This window comes from Ochlerotatus camptorhynchus, unplaced genomic scaffold (assembly GCF_037179485.1).
Source record: "Ochlerotatus camptorhynchus isolate MF236.1 unplaced genomic scaffold, CSIRO-AGI_Acam_v1.1 ptg000432l, whole genome shotgun sequence".
Classification (NCBI taxonomy): Eukaryota; Metazoa; Arthropoda; class Insecta; order Diptera; family Culicidae; genus Ochlerotatus; species Ochlerotatus camptorhynchus.
In genome coordinates, this window is record NW_027040918.1 from 353,633 (window position 1) to 372,234 (window position 18,602).

At 42.4% G+C, this 18,602-nt stretch overlaps 1 protein-coding gene across 1 annotated transcript in view; it reads right to left on the reverse strand.

The window, feature by feature from the left end:
• LOC135711351 (chitin synthase chs-2-like) overlaps positions 1–18,602 on the reverse strand; it is an 86,848-nt gene that overhangs the window by 16,314 nt on the left and 51,932 nt on the right. Inside the window, exons 5-7 of the mRNA XM_065234149.1 lie at positions 3,503–4,042; positions 3,171–3,435; positions 1,506–3,108 (exon numbers count right to left, since the gene is read on the reverse strand). Coding sequence (XP_065090221.1) covers positions 1,506–3,108; positions 3,171–3,435; positions 3,503–4,042 — 2,408 coding nt within the window. The remainder of the gene's footprint in view (positions 1–1,505; positions 3,109–3,170; positions 3,436–3,502; positions 4,043–18,602) is intronic.

Here is an 18,602-nt window from a genome sequence, read left to right on the forward strand (position 1 = left end):
TGAGTCAAATGAATAGTATGTGTAGGTACAAATGAATTTTATGTGTACACATAGGAACTATGTGTCGACACATAGTGGAAATCTATGTAATGTCGGCCAAAAGCCTGGAACGTGCAAAAATTGGTCAACTTCAAATTTGGGTATTTCTGTAAAAAATGCATAAAAAATACCTGAAATGCTGCATTTGGAAGTTGAGTGTATATATATAATGGTTGCTATGATGAGTTTTCACAGTTTGCTCTCCAGTTTTCAAAATGACGTCCAAGCAAGAGGAGTAGCGTGTCAAAATTTTGCTCGCGCAGCAAGAGAATCCGACGTTCTCACACGCCAAGTTGTCAAAATTGCTGGATGTGGCCAAATCGACCGTGACAAATGTTTTAAAAGTGTTCGGGGAGCTTCTGTCGATCGCCAAAAAGCCTGGAATCGGAAGCAATCGAAATCCGGACGTGCCAGCGACAACGAAGAAGGTGGCGGCGAAATATGAGCGGAATCCTAACCTCTCCATCCGGGACGTCACTGGCAAGCTCAATCAAAACAAATCACGTTGGCAAAGCGTCGGTCCCGGAAGCTGTATACGACTCTGCTCACAAAGTTCGACTGTGTCATGGACGACGAAACTTATGTGAAGGCGGATTTCAAGCAGCTGCACGTGTGGTCTAAAAAGCAGCATTTTCATTACTACGGGAACCATCAATCAAGAGATCTACGTCCAGGGAAACGAGTCAACAAATTTGTCTCCGACGTCATTTTGATCAGAAATGTCGTTTCCATGCTACCATGTTTTGAAAAATGTCAAGGACATTATTTTAAAAATATTACATGCTCCAAAATAGCCCAATTGTAGAAAAATTGTAAAGCATTGCCCATAACAAAATTTGATTATTTTTTCGCTATTTTGCCTGAAACTACTCAAGTGTAAAGAGCTTTTGATGTTCAAGGAGTTCCAGAACCACCATAAGTATCAAAGTTCCGGAAATACTCGCTGTTCGGAATGTTTCTAGTGATTATGGTGTTCCGAGATTTTTGAAAATATCAAGATTCGCTGATACATCCGATGTTTTCGCAGTTTTAAGAGCTTTCGGAGTTTCAGGGCATTTATCAGTTCTTGGAATGTTTTAACACGGTCGATCAGTCCGACTCAAAATTTATTCGAGTTGACTCAATTTCTTTAAAAATGAATTTACTCAAAAATAAGTTGAATTTTCTGGTCATTTCTAGAAGAAACTTCTCGAATATGAGGACAACCGATAGAGGTTTCACTCAGAATGTTAGTAGTATATATTAACTAGACTGAGTAAATCTTTCAGTTACTTTTCCATGGCTTTTCCCGGAAAATTAAGCTTACTTTTGAGTCGATCTAATCGACCGTGTACGGTGCTGTAAAGTTAATTTCGCTTCCAAAGTTTTTTGGAACACTTTGTGTTGCAAAAGTTTTGAAAGATCCGTGATTTTCACAGTTCCAGCAAAAGATACCGGCATCTTATCCTGCCAAACGTCCTACTTACATTTCCAGATCCTTCATCTTGGAGTTGATATCCGCCAGTGAACCGGCAACCTGCACCATCTGTTCCTTTTCGGCACTGGACTTCGGATGGGTACAGAACAGACAGCTAAACAGCCCACTCACGGAAAAGTTGATCGAACCTTCATCTTCTTGATCGCCGGACCTAAGATAACCCATCAGTTTGTTCATCTTCCCTTGTGGAACCTTTTGAGCCGGCGCCGCTGCAGGAGCTTCGGTTGGATTTTCCCTTGTCCCCCACGAAACGTCGTTCATATTGAACACCGAATAAATAACCAACAGCATGTACATGGACGGGATTGTGATGTAGTACACTAGACCAGCTGGGAGGGCTTCCATTTCCTGGGGATGCAGGAGCCCCGTAACAACGATCTGCAGTGCAATGGCCATGAAGAACACCGAGGACGGAGCAAGTATACCATCCTCCATGACCTGCATTATGATACCGACCAATACGGCCATCATCACGAGCGAGTAGATAGCTGAGATAAAGAATGCAGCCATCAGCTGGTATTTTTGCTTCATCCATAAGCAAATAGCCATAAAGGCAGCCAGTGGAATTCCGTTCCACAGGAAGGACGTCCAGATGTCGATTCGGAATACAGCTACCAAAGCACCGACCATCATAAGGAAGATCGTTCCTGGACCAAGGATGGTACCGAACATCAACATGGACTGGTAGATAACGTAGGGCATCGAGATGCTGTTGTTGGTCTTGACGACTCGCTTGGCATCCCCAAGAAGATCGAAGATGTTTGCCATGGTTGACGGCACCCAACGTCTGCGCTGGTTGTAGAACTCGTTAAAGCCTTCCGGAGCATGAGTGTACGCATCGGAGGCAGCCGAGTATTCGACTCTGAATTTTTGTTTGAGCAGCAGTGTACACAGCCAACGATCTTCACCCTGATCGTATTGGACGTAGTGCCGGGCCTGATCGGACTTGGTGGTGTACTTTTTCATGACGGAGTTTTCCATCAGAGCTCGACCTCGGAACAGGGAAAAACATCCAGGTGAACACAGAACGCACCCAATGACGTGTTCGGTAGCTTTCTGCAACCAATGACCGATCGCATACTCGAAGATCTGATACCACACCATAGGGCCGGTGCCAACGGGATGGATTCGTCCACAGGCAGCTCCCAGGTCCGGATCGACCTTCATCCGATCTACCAGTAGGGAAACGGCTTTCGGTTGGAAATCGATGTCCCCATCCAGTGCAAGGAGATACGTATTCTGTGCGATCACCATCTTCCGTTCGGCTGAGGTGTTCAGCTGCATGATCCTGTAGCCCAGAAGGTAGTACATGTACATTACCTGGGACCAGCGTTTCTTGTGTCGGATTTTGTTTTTATCCTTGAGATGAGTGATCATTTTGGTTCTTCCGGGCAGCGTCCAGGTCAGTCGGCCACCGTACGGAGTGACGATCTTAGTCGGCGAATAGATGCGCATCTTGGTTTTGTACACCTCCAGGGCAGCATCTTCGAGGTTGTTGACCAGCATCTTGACGTAGGAGTTGAGCGGTGAATCGTTGGCACTTTCGCACTTGCTTTTGTCGTTTACGAAGGCATCATCGAAGAAGATGTGTGCTGAAAGAAGAGGGGAGTTTTGGATTAACTTGTTCGAGATCGCATTCGGGTGGTGTACTCACTTTCCAGGTCGTAATAGTCCTGATCAATGTCCACCTTGGATGTTTGAATGTGTTTCATGGCCATTCTGCGGGCACATTGGTCCTCGTCCAAGCGCAGAATGGACTTCAAGAACTCCATCAGCTCTTCCTTGGTTTCGTGCCACATGGTTGCACAGATGAAGATCTGCGGAATCCTGTCGTACGGCTTGATCGTATCGTTCTTCCGCTCGTTTGCCTTGGCGTCGATTTCGTTCGCCTTTTCGGTGTCCTTCACTTTGACCATGTCCTGTGGATTTCAGAAAAAAAAAAACAAAATGAATTCTTCTCTTGACAAGGGTCGCAGTAAAACATACAATCTTCTTAACGAAGTCCTCCTGATCTTCACGTCTCCGGTTCATTGCTACGCTCTGATCTACCAGTAGACTGTTGTACATCGGAGTGATGAAGAGCTTCTCAGTGGATGCGTTACGATCGCTTTTGGGCATCCACAGGTGCCGCGTAATCCAGGTCTGCGACAGAAGCCATAACAACCACAGCCAGGAGAATTCGTTGATGACATAGTCGAACAGGTAGTAGATCGGTGGCATCCGGAAGAACAGGTAATCCGGTAGAATTCCATTATATGCGCACACGTCCGCTTCACGAAGGCCGCAGAACACCAGCAGCAGCGTTACCGTCACCGGAACGGTCAGATTGACGGGGAATGCCATCGAAAAGCTTTGGATGTGAATTTTGCAGGAGAATTTACTGAATATGTAGCAGAAATATGAGCAGATCACGTGCATCACTGTGATCCAAAGGACAGCATTTTTATCCGGGAATATCTCCAACACTTCGAGGTCGGACGTTATCGAGCTTAAATCCGGAAATTTCTCATTGAGGATTGCTTCCATCTGAAATGCAGGGGGAAAGGGATGACAATTACAATAACGGCGCTGCTGATGGCTACTCATCAATTGAACTGTAATTAATTTCATTTAACCACATCGTTCATTTTAAGTATAGGCTAACTCATTAAAGCAATCAATTACGAGCCGATTAAATTAATGTGTACTCAGTGCGCCATTGATTTGTACTATAAATTTATTATTTTGATGACGAGTCGCGTTTTTAATTTCCACTTGCTGATGGTCTGTAAATACCGCGCACATCCACACCCGGGATGGTAGCCTTGCCTGATTTGATTTGCAACGTTGTTGTTGTTGTTGCTGTTGTTGCTACTGCTGGCTGCGTGGTAAGCCAATTAACCTAATTACGGAAGTTTTTATGATGTACCCTTCGCGCAGTCTGAGGTCTGGATGGCATTTGCTGCCAGTCGGGTGTTGGTGGTACATAATAGTGTTAATGAGCAGTCTATTACATCAGTGGACAATCATTTGCTGGATTCGCGCTTTGAAATTACTAAATCAACAAATAGGTGCTCGTCAATTAGCTGGTAGTTGGTTCTAATTGTTTCAAACTCAATTTGGTGCCCAATCGATTGGTGATGGTGACACGGTAGCGATTTTAGATTGATTTAAATTGGAATCATTTTTTTCTGAAACCGTCAAGTCAGGGAACAACCGGACTAGAACATTAAGTATTGAAACAGGAAGGCTTTAACTGGAATTTTGCGCCTGGGATTTTCATTTGGATTTTTTTTTATAAATTAAGGGAACATTTTAAGTCAGCATCGAATCGGTTCTTTAGTGCAATGTACGACGAGCCTCTTAATTTCAAATTTTGGTGAAAATCGTGTTAATAGAGATGTGTGAGGGATTGGATCAGTTGCATTTTTATTAGCCCAGGGCATCGCCCGTGATAATTTGATTGAGTTGTTTTTTTTCAATTGCGGCGACTTTTTTCAATTGAAAAAAATGCACTGGAAGGTCTCATAATTTTATGGAATCTTTCTAACAGGTAGAGTTCATCGATTTATGAAGGAAATAAATAATAAACAAATCAGGTTGGTTAATTTTCCCGAAAAATTTTACGTACTTTGAAAAATCATCACTCATGAACCAAGCAGTGTAGAAAGAACGTTTTTTATAGTGAAATCATTTCATAAATCCTCAAAAAATATAAACAGAAAAATGTTGAAAATTTTCAGTTTAGAATCCAAAAAAGCGTTTAAAAGATGAATCGAGAAAATTGCCCTCTTCTATTTTGTTTTAATTCCATAAATAAGCTTCTCCTGTGAAGTTCTTAAGTTGGACACTTAAAAATTAAAAAGAAAATCTTAGAACGATAACTTTTGGATTTTTAATAAAAATATAAAAAAGTATATTGAAAAGGGTAATTTTTGTAATTTTAGAAAAGTGTTCAATTCTATATTTTGACCTGTTGTCCCTAATTTATTTAATTCAACCTTTTGTCCATTTCGTCCTTTTGTCTATTTCGACCTTTTATCTATTAAATCTTTTGCCCCTTTAAATTTTCATTCCACCTTTTGTTCATTCGACCTTTTGTCTACTTGAGCTTTTCTCCACTCGACATTTGTCCATTCGACCTTTTGCACATTCGAACTTTTGTCCTTCGACCTTTTGTCATTCGACCTTTTGTCCTTCGACCTTTTGTCCTTCGACCTTTTGTCATTCGACCTTTTGTCCTTCAACCTTTTGTCCTTCGACCTTTTGTCCTTCGACCTTTTGTCCTTCGACCTTTTGTCCTTCGACCTTTTGTCCTTCGACCTTTTGTCCTTCGACCTTTTGTCCTTCAACCTTTTGTCCTTCGACCTTTTGTCCTTCGACCTTTTGTCCTTCGACCTTTTGTCCTTCGACCTTTTGTCCTTCGACCTTTTCTCCTTCGACCTTTTGTCCTTCGACCTTTTGTCCTTCAACCTATTGTCCTTCTACCTTTTGTCCTTCGACCTTTTGTCCTTCGACCTTTTGTCCTTCGACCTTTTGTCATACAACTGAGAGGAAATGATAAAACTTTCGAAGGAAGACAAAAGATAGTTACAGCGTTACAGCGGAAAATTTTAGATGAAGCTTTTGGATCATCATAATGTCCGGGATAATCCAAAAACTACATTTTTAAAAATTCATAGTAGGAAAAACGTTGTGTTGTAAAATGGTAAGCCTTAAAAAATATAAGGAGGAGGATAATCGTTTCATGCTTGAAAACTGCTTATCTTTCACTGGTGAAAATTTCAGAGTGGCGCCTCTTACTGGAATTGAGATATTTATTACCAAAAATTTAACGGCACGGAGTTCAGAAAAGTCCAGAAAAATTTGGGAAGCTCTAAGGTTTTTGGATCAACTTCTAAAATTTCCGGGATGTTCCAAAAACTGCAGGGAATATCCGAAACGTACAAAGAAGTTTCAAAAACTTCAGCCAAGTTTAGAGGACTGCAGGTGAGATTTAGAGAAGGCGTGATCAGAGATTTTATGCCTTAGAAACCTTTAAGTGTAATGCCGAGTTCAATAAAGTTCAGAAGTACGGAGATGTTTTAGTATCTTTTATGGTAGGTATTATTAGTTTAATGGCCAGTACAATTCAATTCCAAGAATTTTAGGTAAGATCAAAGAGCTCAATTAAAATCATTATTAAAAGAAATGAATTTGATTTAATTTTTTTAAGAAGTTTCCAAAACTTCAATTGAGTTTAAAAATCTTAATTGAAGTTACTTCAGAGTGAGGGAGAGGTAGCTCATTGATTCTTCCGGTTCGCCTCCTAGCATCGTGCTATAAGGTACCAGGCGATAACCAGGGTAGTTGATCGATAGCTCGATGACGTCATTTCGTTGACGTCTGCAATGGGAAATTCTCATAGCAGGCGTTGACGATGCGACGTTGTCGAGTTGTTGAATTGCAAATATCGTGGTAACTCACCGATTACCTGTCGATCTGCCAAATTTGGAAAGACGTCTGTATTGAATTGTCTTATATAATAATATTCCGCCCACTATATCACAAGAAATTGCGAGTAACTGAGTGGAATGGAGATAAGTTAAGCATTGAGTACAGGACCAAGTCTCCCCTGGGTGGTGCCAAAAGATGAGCGCAATAGAATCATCATGTTGCCATAAGGCACGGAATGAGACTATTGCATGGCTGGGTAGTCAAAGTCTTCCATTCGTTAGTCATTTCAGGTGGATTAGAACAGGTTTAGGTTTAGGGTGGGCGTTGGCCAGATTTGGATTTTTCAGATGTAATCCTGGATAGGACCCTGTCATTGAACGTCGCGTGAAAGCGGAACATAATGAAGGCCTAATTACTTTTTCGTAGTTTTTAGTTTTCGGATTTGAAAGATCGTTGGTTACAGTGGCCTGCTTACTGAGCAGAAAAACGCGGTCCCAGGTCCTTACATATCAAAGAGATTTATGGTAAAATCGCTTGTGTATCGTGTATTTTGCGAAACTCGTTGTTGACGTTGGTTCCGGGTTTGAATGGATACACAAATTTGAGCATATGAGGGGCTCGGTGGCCTTAAAGCAACCGTTTTTGCTTACTGAGCAGAACATCATGAGTCTAATCTCAGGCCCATCCACATTCAAGATTCGTCAATCGTTTTATTTGTTAATATGACTACATGGTAATAACAGCAACTCGGTGATTAAAAAGGTGCTCGTCTGCCTAGTGGCAAACGTTTTTGCTTACTGAGCAGAAGACCGTGGGTTTAGTCCCAAGCTCCTTCGCGTTATATGATCGTTAGGACATCAATTCAGCTTATCGTTTACCAAAACGAACCCTGCTGCAAACCCAACCCTCTTATCCAACATCCCAGTGATTCCTCGTGGAAGTGCAGAGGTGTTCTCGGCTTCCATCAAAGCGAGTGTCATGTCAACACAATCCTTCCCATTCCTTTCTTGACCTGTGTTCGGGCGCGGCTGGCGCTGGTATTGCCTAATTTAAGATCACCAGTTTTTACGCATTGAGGATGAGTGCTAGTCCCAAGCATCGTCTATTGGTTCTCTGTGTAATTACAGCTGATCTGGCAGTAACAGAGTAGCAACCGTGGGCGGTCAATCAAGCTCAAGCTCAAGCTTAAATGAAGTTACTTCAGAGCAAGTCTAGAATATCTGGAAAATTGCGGGAACTTCAGGTATATTTCGATAACTTTAGGGCTGCTTTACTCAATTCAGGAAAATAGCGGGAACCTTCGAGATCTTCTAAAAATTTAAAACTCTCCAGATAACATAAGGAATGTTTTAAGAACAAAAGAAAAATTCGGAAACTTCTAAATGCTCCAATAAATTCACAGGGGTACAGAAAACGTTGGGAAGTTTAAGACATACTCAGGGAATTTTATCTGGATTCGAATAACCAAAATTCCAAGGGGTATTCAACTTTGCACACCTTAATCTGTGCCAAAAGTTTTGGCAGTGCCGAAAGCTGTGCCAAGCGGTATGCCGATCATTCCGACGTAGGCAGAAGTGTATAAATCAAGGTGTCAATATCCCATGAGTTTGGCAAGCCTGAAGTTAGACTTTTGTGATTTTGTTTACATTTTCAATTTCTCTAATTCGTGATCATGGTTCATGGCAAATATTAAGCTTCTTTCTCAATAGAACGAAAGACGATTGGGCAGTGGAAGAGGAACTGGAAGCAATACAACCTGTTTGCGAGTAACATAAATAATAGAGGATGCAGCCAGCTGAAAACGCACCTGCTGGGTTTTAGGTACTCCAAGGTGCTACCAATCGATTCAGTGTTAGTGGCTAGTGGTAGTGAACCGGTTCGCCGCGGTAACTCACTATTACCTACGTACACTGTGGGAGTAGGAATAGGTAATTAAAATGTAAATATAGGAAATAAATTAATCCAAAATAGCAATCATCGCGATCGGTGATCCTCGGGGCGATCCCCGTACGGAACAATAATTTGTCTAGTTACAAGTAATATATGAAGTAGGGAGCTTGGGACGATGGCTACATTCAATTATCCCTAAGGTGTCGAAGTTTGCATGGTTCAAAGGGTTGGACTTGAGTCGAGACTTCATACGCGTGATGTCTCGTCTCATGTCCAATCACTATTGTCTAAACGCTCACTTGTTCCGTGTGGGGTTGGGAGACAGCAATCTCTGTGAATGTGGACAAGGTTACCAGGACGCTGATCACATCCTTTGGTCTTGTGCGGAGTATCGTGGAGTCAGATCACATTTTTATGATTCCCTTCGGGCTCGAGGTAGACAACCTAATGTTCCAGTTCGGGATATTTTGGCTAGACGCGATCTGGAGTTTATGAAACTCATATATGTTTACTTTAAGGATATTAACCTTAGATTGTAAGTTTGATTAACCTTGTGTTTAGTTTGTATTTTGTAAATGTGGGGTTTTTTTTTTTCAATGTTTGTTTTCAAGATGAATAGAAATAATTTCATGCTTTAGGATTAATTAAATAGTTGTATCGTAAACCACATTTCCTTTTCCCATCCAAAAAATTGTAAATCTCCACTAACCTCGAGACAACCGCGAGTACTCGGTCCAGTTCCTTTAACTTTAAATTTAAGACAGTAATAATGTATAACGCAAAGGATAACTCGGCTCTGTAAAGTTTATTCGATTGAGCCTGTACAAATAAAGTAATTATATAAAAAAGTAATATATGAAGTGTAATTAAATAAAATCAATTAGCGTTTTTAGTGTAAATACATTGTGTTCTTCAGGACGATTTCGTGTTGTGTTCTGCTTGCGAGGAAAGGTCTTTGCATGACGGCAGGATAAGGATCAGAGAGATCAAATAAGGAAGGAAAAGGTACGTTTGCCTGGCAGTGGAAATCACCATCAAGCGGTCGGGACGGTCCCCGACATACATTGGTCCTTCGAACCGGATTTTCTATTGCCAGTGGGCTACGGATCGGTCGGATTTCGACAATCTGGCCAAAACCATCGACGCCATCGAACGAGCGGCAAACCGCCAGCCTGGTATGCAACAAAGAGTCTGCGCCATTCCTAAGTGACCCATCGCCATCCTTAAGGCACATAAAAGGATCTTACCACCATCAGTGAAAGGATCTCCAAAACAACACCACCAATTATACTGCAACGGAAAACCCACCATCGCTGAAAAATTATTGACTAGCAGTGTAACATTGAGCAATTTTCGTCATCGCCATTGAGTGTGACTGCTTTCATCGTCAGCAACAGAGATCGACAGTGAGGAAAATCGCCATCGTTGACGTTCAACCGAAAGGGATTGCATCTGGAAAGCAACATAAATGTTCTCATCAGGATTATAGACAACCATAGCGTTGTTCTACTACCAGCCAGGTATGTAAGAACAGTGTATGTCCACCGAAGCGATCAATTTTCCCCACTAACGCACATAGTACGATTTCTTGTAGCACTACCTTTTGTTGAATCTGTCATCGTTGGACACTAATCCACATCGGAGTGGTGAATCGGTTCAGGAAGAACTCGATTTCGGGCATAATTCGAGGAGTTCGGTGGTGATTGAAGACGTTCGACGACGATTCTACGCTGCTTTACGCGACGACCAGACGAAACGACATCACGACCGCTTCAGGCTCGGGAATCGCTCAATGATCATCGTGTCCAGGTAACTACATTTGAATAGTATATGCCCAGCCGGAGCTGGATTTGATTGATACCGCACCTAAATAAATTCTACCTTTCGATGCTAAATTGGACTGTTCGAGTCAAATTATTTTGGACGCAAGCCCTGAGGTTTTTTGGTTTTCGGACTGCTGATATTTCATTCTGCGCGACGTTCAGCGCCATCTGTAGTTCTCCAGGTGAGAATAAGTATTTGTCCTGCCGAAGCAGGCTCTCTTGTGATACTACATTGGTACATTTCTCCTTCGCAGCACTGGATTTCGATACGATCTACCGACCTGTTACCGTAAAGCTTTACAACTTCGTGGTTCGAAAGGATAGTTATCGTGATTTTGAGGCAATTTGGATTCGGCTGTCGGTACAAACTGTCGTTTGCACAGGTAAGCCGAACGGTATATGTTCAGTCGAAGCTCAAATATTGGTTACTACATTCGCTTTTCCACTCCTTCGCTCTTCACTGGCTCGAATTGGAATCCGAGATTCCCGATCAAACGTTTTGAGGTGTACAGTTTTGGAATTTACTGCTATCTGACTTCGGTAGCACCACTGGTTCTTCTCACAGGTGAGTTGAACAGTATATGCCCAGCCGAAGCAGACAATTTGCATACTACATCGCCGATTCCTTTCGATTTTCGGATCTTTCATCGTTTCGCCAAGCATCACGTGGGCAACGCATCACTAGTACCTACCAACTTACGACTGGTTCTTGGTTCTTCGTTTCCGTACCGTGATTCTTCCGACAACAACCATGTCCACGAAGATTACCAGGTCGACCGACTCCTTGATGGTGTTGAAGTCAAAACTCAAGGGTCTTCGAGCGTCGTTAAACAACATTACTCAGTTCGTTAGGTATTATAAAGAAGGTACAACAGGTAGTCAGGTCAATGTCTGCCTCGAATGTATAGATTTGTTGTGGGAGCAAATTAATGAGACTTCTTGGGAGATCGAAGCACAAGAGGACTACGAAGAGCAAGAAGGTGTCGAAAAGGAGCAACTGGAGTTCGAGAATCGCTACTACGATGCTAAATCGTTCTTGAAGGAGAAGGCCAAGAAGCTCCAGGAAGAATCAGCACTAAACCAGTCAACACGTAGTGCGGACGCCGCCAATACACATGGTACAATGGACCGTGTACGCCTGCCGCAAATCAAGCTTCAGACTTTCGACGCCGACATCGATGATTGGCTGAGTTTCAGGGATCTCGACACGTCTCTGATCCATGAAAAGCCAGATCTTTCGGAAGTGGAGAAATTCCACTAACTCAAGGGTAGCTTAGCAGGCGAAGGTAAGGCACTAGTGGATCCGCTAAAGATCACTAGTAACAACTATCTGATTGCTTGGGAGTCGTTGCTAAAACGATACAACAACAGAAAGTTACTGAAGAGGAAGCAAGTGCAAGCGCTAGTGAAACTGCCTTCATTTACCAAGGAATCGGTCACGGATCTCCACAGACTGGCTGATGGATTCGATCGTGCGATTCAAACGTTGGATCAAAGAGTTTCTTCAACGAAGAATTCAGATCCTCGAGTCTCTACCAGCAAATGTAGGATATAGATACGAACCTCTTCAAGCCAAACGGGAGGCGTTTTCTCCGGAGGTCAGCCACAATGCCGTACAGTGGAATAAAGCTAAGTGCCCATCGTGTACGGAGGTTCATGGACTACATACGTGTCCAGCCTTCCTGGAAATGTCGTTGTCCAGCAGGCAGTCGTCGTTTGAGACAGTTTCGGCAGAGTAACTGTGCCCGAATGAACGACTCCCTGCTGGACAGCGACATTTCCAGAAAGGCTGGACACGTATGTAGTCCATGAACCTCCGTACACGATGGGCACTTAGCGTTATTCCACTGTACGGCAACCTTCAGAGAAAACGGCTTCCGTTTGGCTTGAAGAGGTTCGTATATGTATCCTACATTTGCTGGTAGAGATTCGAGGATCTGAATTCACCGTTGAAGATATGGGATAATATGGGTACATTTTGTACGACCCGTCTACAAGAAACGGACGGTGGACGAAATTTTTACCAGCTGCCAGTAAAATGCTCCCCGACAAAATCAAACCCAGAACTCTAACGGACGAAAGTTCACTCCCACCCTCGAAACAGTTCTGATCGACTCAGAACTACGCAAGTTCGAAGACATCACCAAGTCTATCGTATCGCAGATTATGATGTTTCCTACCATCAACCAAGTACCTACATTCAAGCATATCAAGTTCACGATCCTTTACAGATGTGATACCTTCCACAAGGTGTACCGCCAATCAAAAGCAATGGCCAATGTACCACCAGTGAAAACCATCAAATGTCCCCCCACTTCATACCTGTCATACCTCGGAAATGGTGCACGATCTACATAAACTTCGCATCTGCAGTTCAACTGTGCCCTGTGGTTGTTGTTGTTCATCTGCACGCCCATTAGAGTGATGCAAAATTTGAAATTTTCGCTCCACAATACTTAAACGATTCCAAATCGGATCCTGACTAACCTCTCAAAATTTGAACCCATTTGGTGAGAAACTGAGATGGCACAAACCATTTGAAGTTTGTATGGGAATTACTATGGTAAAACCAAGATTTTTATTCATGTCTATCTAATTATTCACCATATCGATCTGCTTCAAAAACTTTTTACTGTGCTTGTAGGATATTTTCCCAGCTACAACTTTGCTCAAAACCACTTTTTTTATTAAATGCAAGGATCGATAGTTATCAATGGTTCAATGCGCTGATGTCTTAGGATCATGCTCAATCAACTGCTCAGCAGGCAACATTGGTGTTTCTGGGGCGTTGAATAGGACACAAAAATCATTTCTCTATAATAATGGCTACCGGTAACTGTTTCGCAGCACAATAAGGAAAAAGACTAGAACTCAATCAACAAAAAGTTGAGATTTCCCATAGTAATTTACATGTAAACTTCAAATGGCTTGTGCGAAGTCTGTTTCTAACCAAATGAGTTGTAACTTTGGGAGGCTAATCAGGACCCGATTTGAAACCATTTAAACACTGTGGAGCGAAAAAGTCAAATTTTGCATCAGTCTAACGCCCATGGTATCTTTCCGAACAGCAAATTACTTAGTGTCGTCATGCGTCATGCACTTTCAAGATTGAGCAAGGCCTTATCATTGGTTGAATGGTAGACCACCCATCGCCCCGGATCATTTTGAGACGAACTAGTGCAACAGAATAGTGCAGATTGGATCGTTGATACTCACGGATTTTTGGTTGCATTGATCTGTTCCTATAAATCCTATACTGTTTCGCTAAAACAATCGTCCAGGCCTGATGGAATATTTGGGGTTAATACGTATCGACATCCCCCAATAAGTACTGAGACTTGAATGGACATCCCGTGGATTTCCCATCGAAGTCCATACCAATTGAAACCAATGACTGGCAAGGATACCTAAGGAAAAACGTAGAAGAAAACGATACAAATTCATCCCGGAAGACTCTTGGCAAGACCTGGCCAAACCGGGATAAAAACCTTGTAAAAGAAAACAAAAATCCTCCGCAGCTGGCATAACACTGTCGTCGTTCAGAGGATTGTTGTCCATTCAGTTCGCTGATCGCATTCCGCACCGTACCGTCGTATTGGACGATCTTACAGGTATTTGACCAACCGTTGCTGGAGAGAAACCATGTTGACCATCTTGACTGTCGTATAGACCTTCTTGACCGACCATGGTGTGGAAGAACTGTGTTGCCGTGAAGCTATTCTGGACGAAACCACGGGCCGCTGGGATTTTTGCTATGTATCGGATGAAATAAACATAATTTCATGATGCAGACAGGTTCAGGCAATACTCACAACATTTTTCCTTGGAATCTGAACCCAATGTGAAGCCCAATGGAGTAAACAAAGAAGACAGCTTTAGCAACGATTGGCAAAACGTCAACTCTCGACAGTGATGCCGTTTTATATTATATTTATTGGATTCTACACACTTAGAAACACCTAATTTGACATAAAGGATGAGACGTAAACAAACACGTCATGTAAAACTAAGTGCTCCGAGACTGAAAAGTTCGTTACTCGAAGAAAAGTACGTTTAATTGAGCTGAATGCTGCGTCCATTATGAGTCCATTTTATGTCAAAATTGATGCTCGTATATGGCAGTCTCAGAGCATCTAAATTTAAATGATTTTTTCTAAGTGTGTACTTGCCAAAGTTTGCCGAATATTGTGTGCCATGCTGTGTTTTGGCATTGTATGCAGAGTTGATTACCCCTTGCAAAATTCTCAAAAAAAAAAAAAATGACGTGAACTTTAGGGAAGTTCCACGAACTTCCGGAAAGTTCAACGAATTCCAGGGAAGTTCCACAAACTTCAGAGAAGTTCCACGAACTTCAGGGAATGGTCCACAAACTTTTGAGGAACTTTAAAGAAATTCCGATGAATTGCGATGAAGGGAAATGTCGGGGAAGTTTCATGAACAGACTACGGGAAAATAAGGGCAATCCTGAAAACTTCTATAAAGTTTCGAGCCCTTCAGGACAGCTTCGAGAACTTCTAGGCGACATCAGCTTCAGGGAAACTGCAGGAACCTTTAAGAAGTTCTAAAAACTTCAGAGCTGGGTAGAGAACATGAGGATGAATTCTGTGGATACTTTAAGTTAGGCAATTTTCAGAGATTCTTAGAGATTTTGAGGGCAGCCTCAATCACTTTAAGATAGTCAGGACTTTTGGGGAAGTTTATAGATATGTAAAGGATTGTTTCTATTAATTATGGACAGCTCCATGAATTTCTGTAAAATTTCAAGGAAGTTCTCACTATTTTAGGGAAGTCTAGAAAATTCCACAGAAGTGTATGAAGTTTCGTACAACCTATGACAGGTATGTTTATTGATTTCTGATTTTGGTTTTCACAGTCTTGACTAATAAAAACAGTTAGCATTGCATTGCCTGATGTGTCAGCCGTTTATTGTGGCTTTTCTCACTGTAAGATTTACCCTTCAGAAATACCACAATAAACGGTCGTAACGTCGGGAAATGCAAAACTGTCGGTTTGGATTACACAAGGCTGAGAAAGCCTAAATCAAAACCATTGAGATATTTAGAAAACTTCAAACAAGTCCAGAGATGTTGAGGGATGTTTGGAGATTTGATGACAGTGCCAATAATTTCAGGACATAACGATAAACTTCAAGAGAATGAAGAGCAGCAAAATGGAGCACATGCGATACGACAATGGAGTGATGCTCGTTAAGCAAATACCCGGAGATGGGCAATGTCTATTTTCTGCACTGGCGTTACGGTTAAGTGTCGGAATAACATTCCTCCCCCTTCCCCACCAGATGCAAGAACGTTGTCAGGACAGCTCTGGTCTGTTGCAGGGAGACACAACCTTTATCTAAGAGATATTAGTTAATCGCAAATTACTGAAGTAATGACATTGGGTTGTTAGCGGAATGCTTAAATAAAACAGCAAAAAAGGGTTATCTTCCATTTAAATCCACTTAAATAATTTTGGTTTGGCTAAGGTTTTTGATAAGTCTTTAGTGGGAATGACACTGATGAAGACTGCACATTGTAGTCGAAATACGTGTCTGTCATGGATACCACAATTATTTAAGTGGAATTAAATGAAAGATAACCCTTTTTTGCTGTTTCACACAAATTACTATGTAACAGCAACGGATTAAGGTGGGTCTCCTTCTTAATAACAGTTTGGAGCTCGTACCACCTCATTGTGCAACCTGGTTTATGCTGTGCTTTGCTTTGCTATGGTGTTACGGTTTTATAAGACGGAACTAGGTACTCAAGATCATCATACAAAAATAATGGACTTACGTCGACATGTCGTGGAACTCATCAGGAATAACACGAAAGACTTACGGGAGACTAGCAGGGACTGGCAGCGATGCAGAGAAGGGCAACGGGTTTCCCATATAGGCACGACAATTGAACAGAAGAATGAAGAAATAGCGAAAGTTGGTGGGATCGAATGACATTTTTATTATTACTCATAACCAGTGTTGGTAAAATCAGAAATCAATTGATATTATTCGCAATATCACGCGTGATATTGGAACAAAATATCATGCTTGATATTGATTTTACAAGCTTCTTTGATATTGCGAGACTTATCACAACGTGCAAAAAATCAAGCTGAGAGTTGACTCGACACAACAATGATTCCATTCCACATAGTTTTCTTAGTTTACTATCTCTTTTTAATCTTCACCGATGGCGGACACGAAGGGACAGCTGCAAGCCATTATGGAAGTTTCGGTTGCATTCGGGTGTAAAACAAAAATCATTAAACTCAATCTCACCACCGTTTGGTGAGATTTGCAGTTGGTGAGTTTTGTTAGCTTGATATTCTGAGCTGCGATATCACAGCTTGCAAAATCAACCGCAGTTGTTTGCTTGTTGATTTTTGTCTATGAAAATCAAGCGTGATCTTGGACGTTGGTGAGATTTGATTTTTTGATATTTTCCCAACACTGCTCATAACTATACAAAAATTGCTTATACTAAAGACTCTGTATCAGCTGTCAGGGAGGGACCAGGTTGGTTGAAAGGGAATCCGGAGGAATGGCCTCATCCACCGAGTGAACTTTCTATGGAGGAAGTAGAGGAGGAAAGACGACCAACGACGATCGCTTGTGCAGTTCCGGAGGATGCGGAGTTGAACGAATGGTTTTTGGGGAAGTATGAATTCTATACGAACCTCATTCGCCGAGCTGCATACTGGCTGCCACTAATGCGGCTACTGCAGAAACAACCAAAAAAACAGAGTTTCAACGGGCTTTTTGTCAACTAACGAGCTTAAGGAGGCAGAGTTCGTTCTAATTCGTCGCGTTCAGAAAGAAGTTTTCGCCGATGAATGGAAGGTACTTTCCAATGGAGAAGCTATATCCAGGAAGTCTCCACTTAGATGGTTCAATCCGTATATTTCTGAGGATCAAGTCATCAGAGTTGGTGGACGGCTTGGTCACTCTGCTGAACGAGATGATACGAAGCATCCGATAGTTCTTCCTGCACAGCATAAACTTACCCGCATAATCCTCCAGCATTATCATCTGCAACTTCTACACGCTGGTCCTCAATTGCTACTTGGTGCTGTTTGCTTACGGTTCTGGCCACTAGGTGGAAGAAACGTCGCTAGGAACATCGTCCACCAATGAATGAAGTGTTTTCGTGCCAAACCTTCACCAGTTCAACAGTTCATGGGCGAGCTGCCAGCACCACGAGTCACCGTGTCAAGGCCATTCTCGCAGACCGGTGTGGATTATTTTGGACCATTGTACGTTAGACCTGCACCCCGACGGCCGGTAGTCAAGGTTTACGTAGCCATTTTCTTGTGTGTCTGCACGAAGGCAGTTCATTTAGAGCTGGTGACTGACCTGAGCACTGATCGGTTCCTGCAAGCTTAACGTCGTTTCATCAGCAGACGAGGGAAATTTCAGGCTATTTATTCCGACAATGGGATCAAATTCGTTGGAGCGAAAAGCAAGATGCAGGAGTACTTAAAGCTGAATAGGAGTTCAAACCAGCGCGAGAAGATTGTGAAGGAATTTGCAGAGGAAGGAATCCAATGGCATTTCAATCTACCCAGTGCTCCACATTTTGGAGGACTGTGGGAGGCGGCTGTTCGATCTGCCAAAAATCACCTTCTCAAGGTCGTTGGAGAAACTACGTGGAGAAGCATTCCTCAACTCGAGACCGTTCACAGCAATGTCCGATGATCCCAACGCCCTCTTACACCAGCTCATTTCCTGATTGGTTCCTCATTGCAATCCCTACCTGAACCGAACCTGGAGGATGTACCTATGAATCGTCTCAAACACTGGCAGCTGCAAGACTTGTGGAAACGATGGCGAAAAGAGTATTTGAGCCAGTTGCAAGGAAGAATCAAGCGGTGCAAGCCACCGGTTAAGGTCGAGGTAGGAAAACTGCTAGTAGTAAAGGGTGATACGGTCAAAATTTGGTCAAGGGAAAACGCGTGTA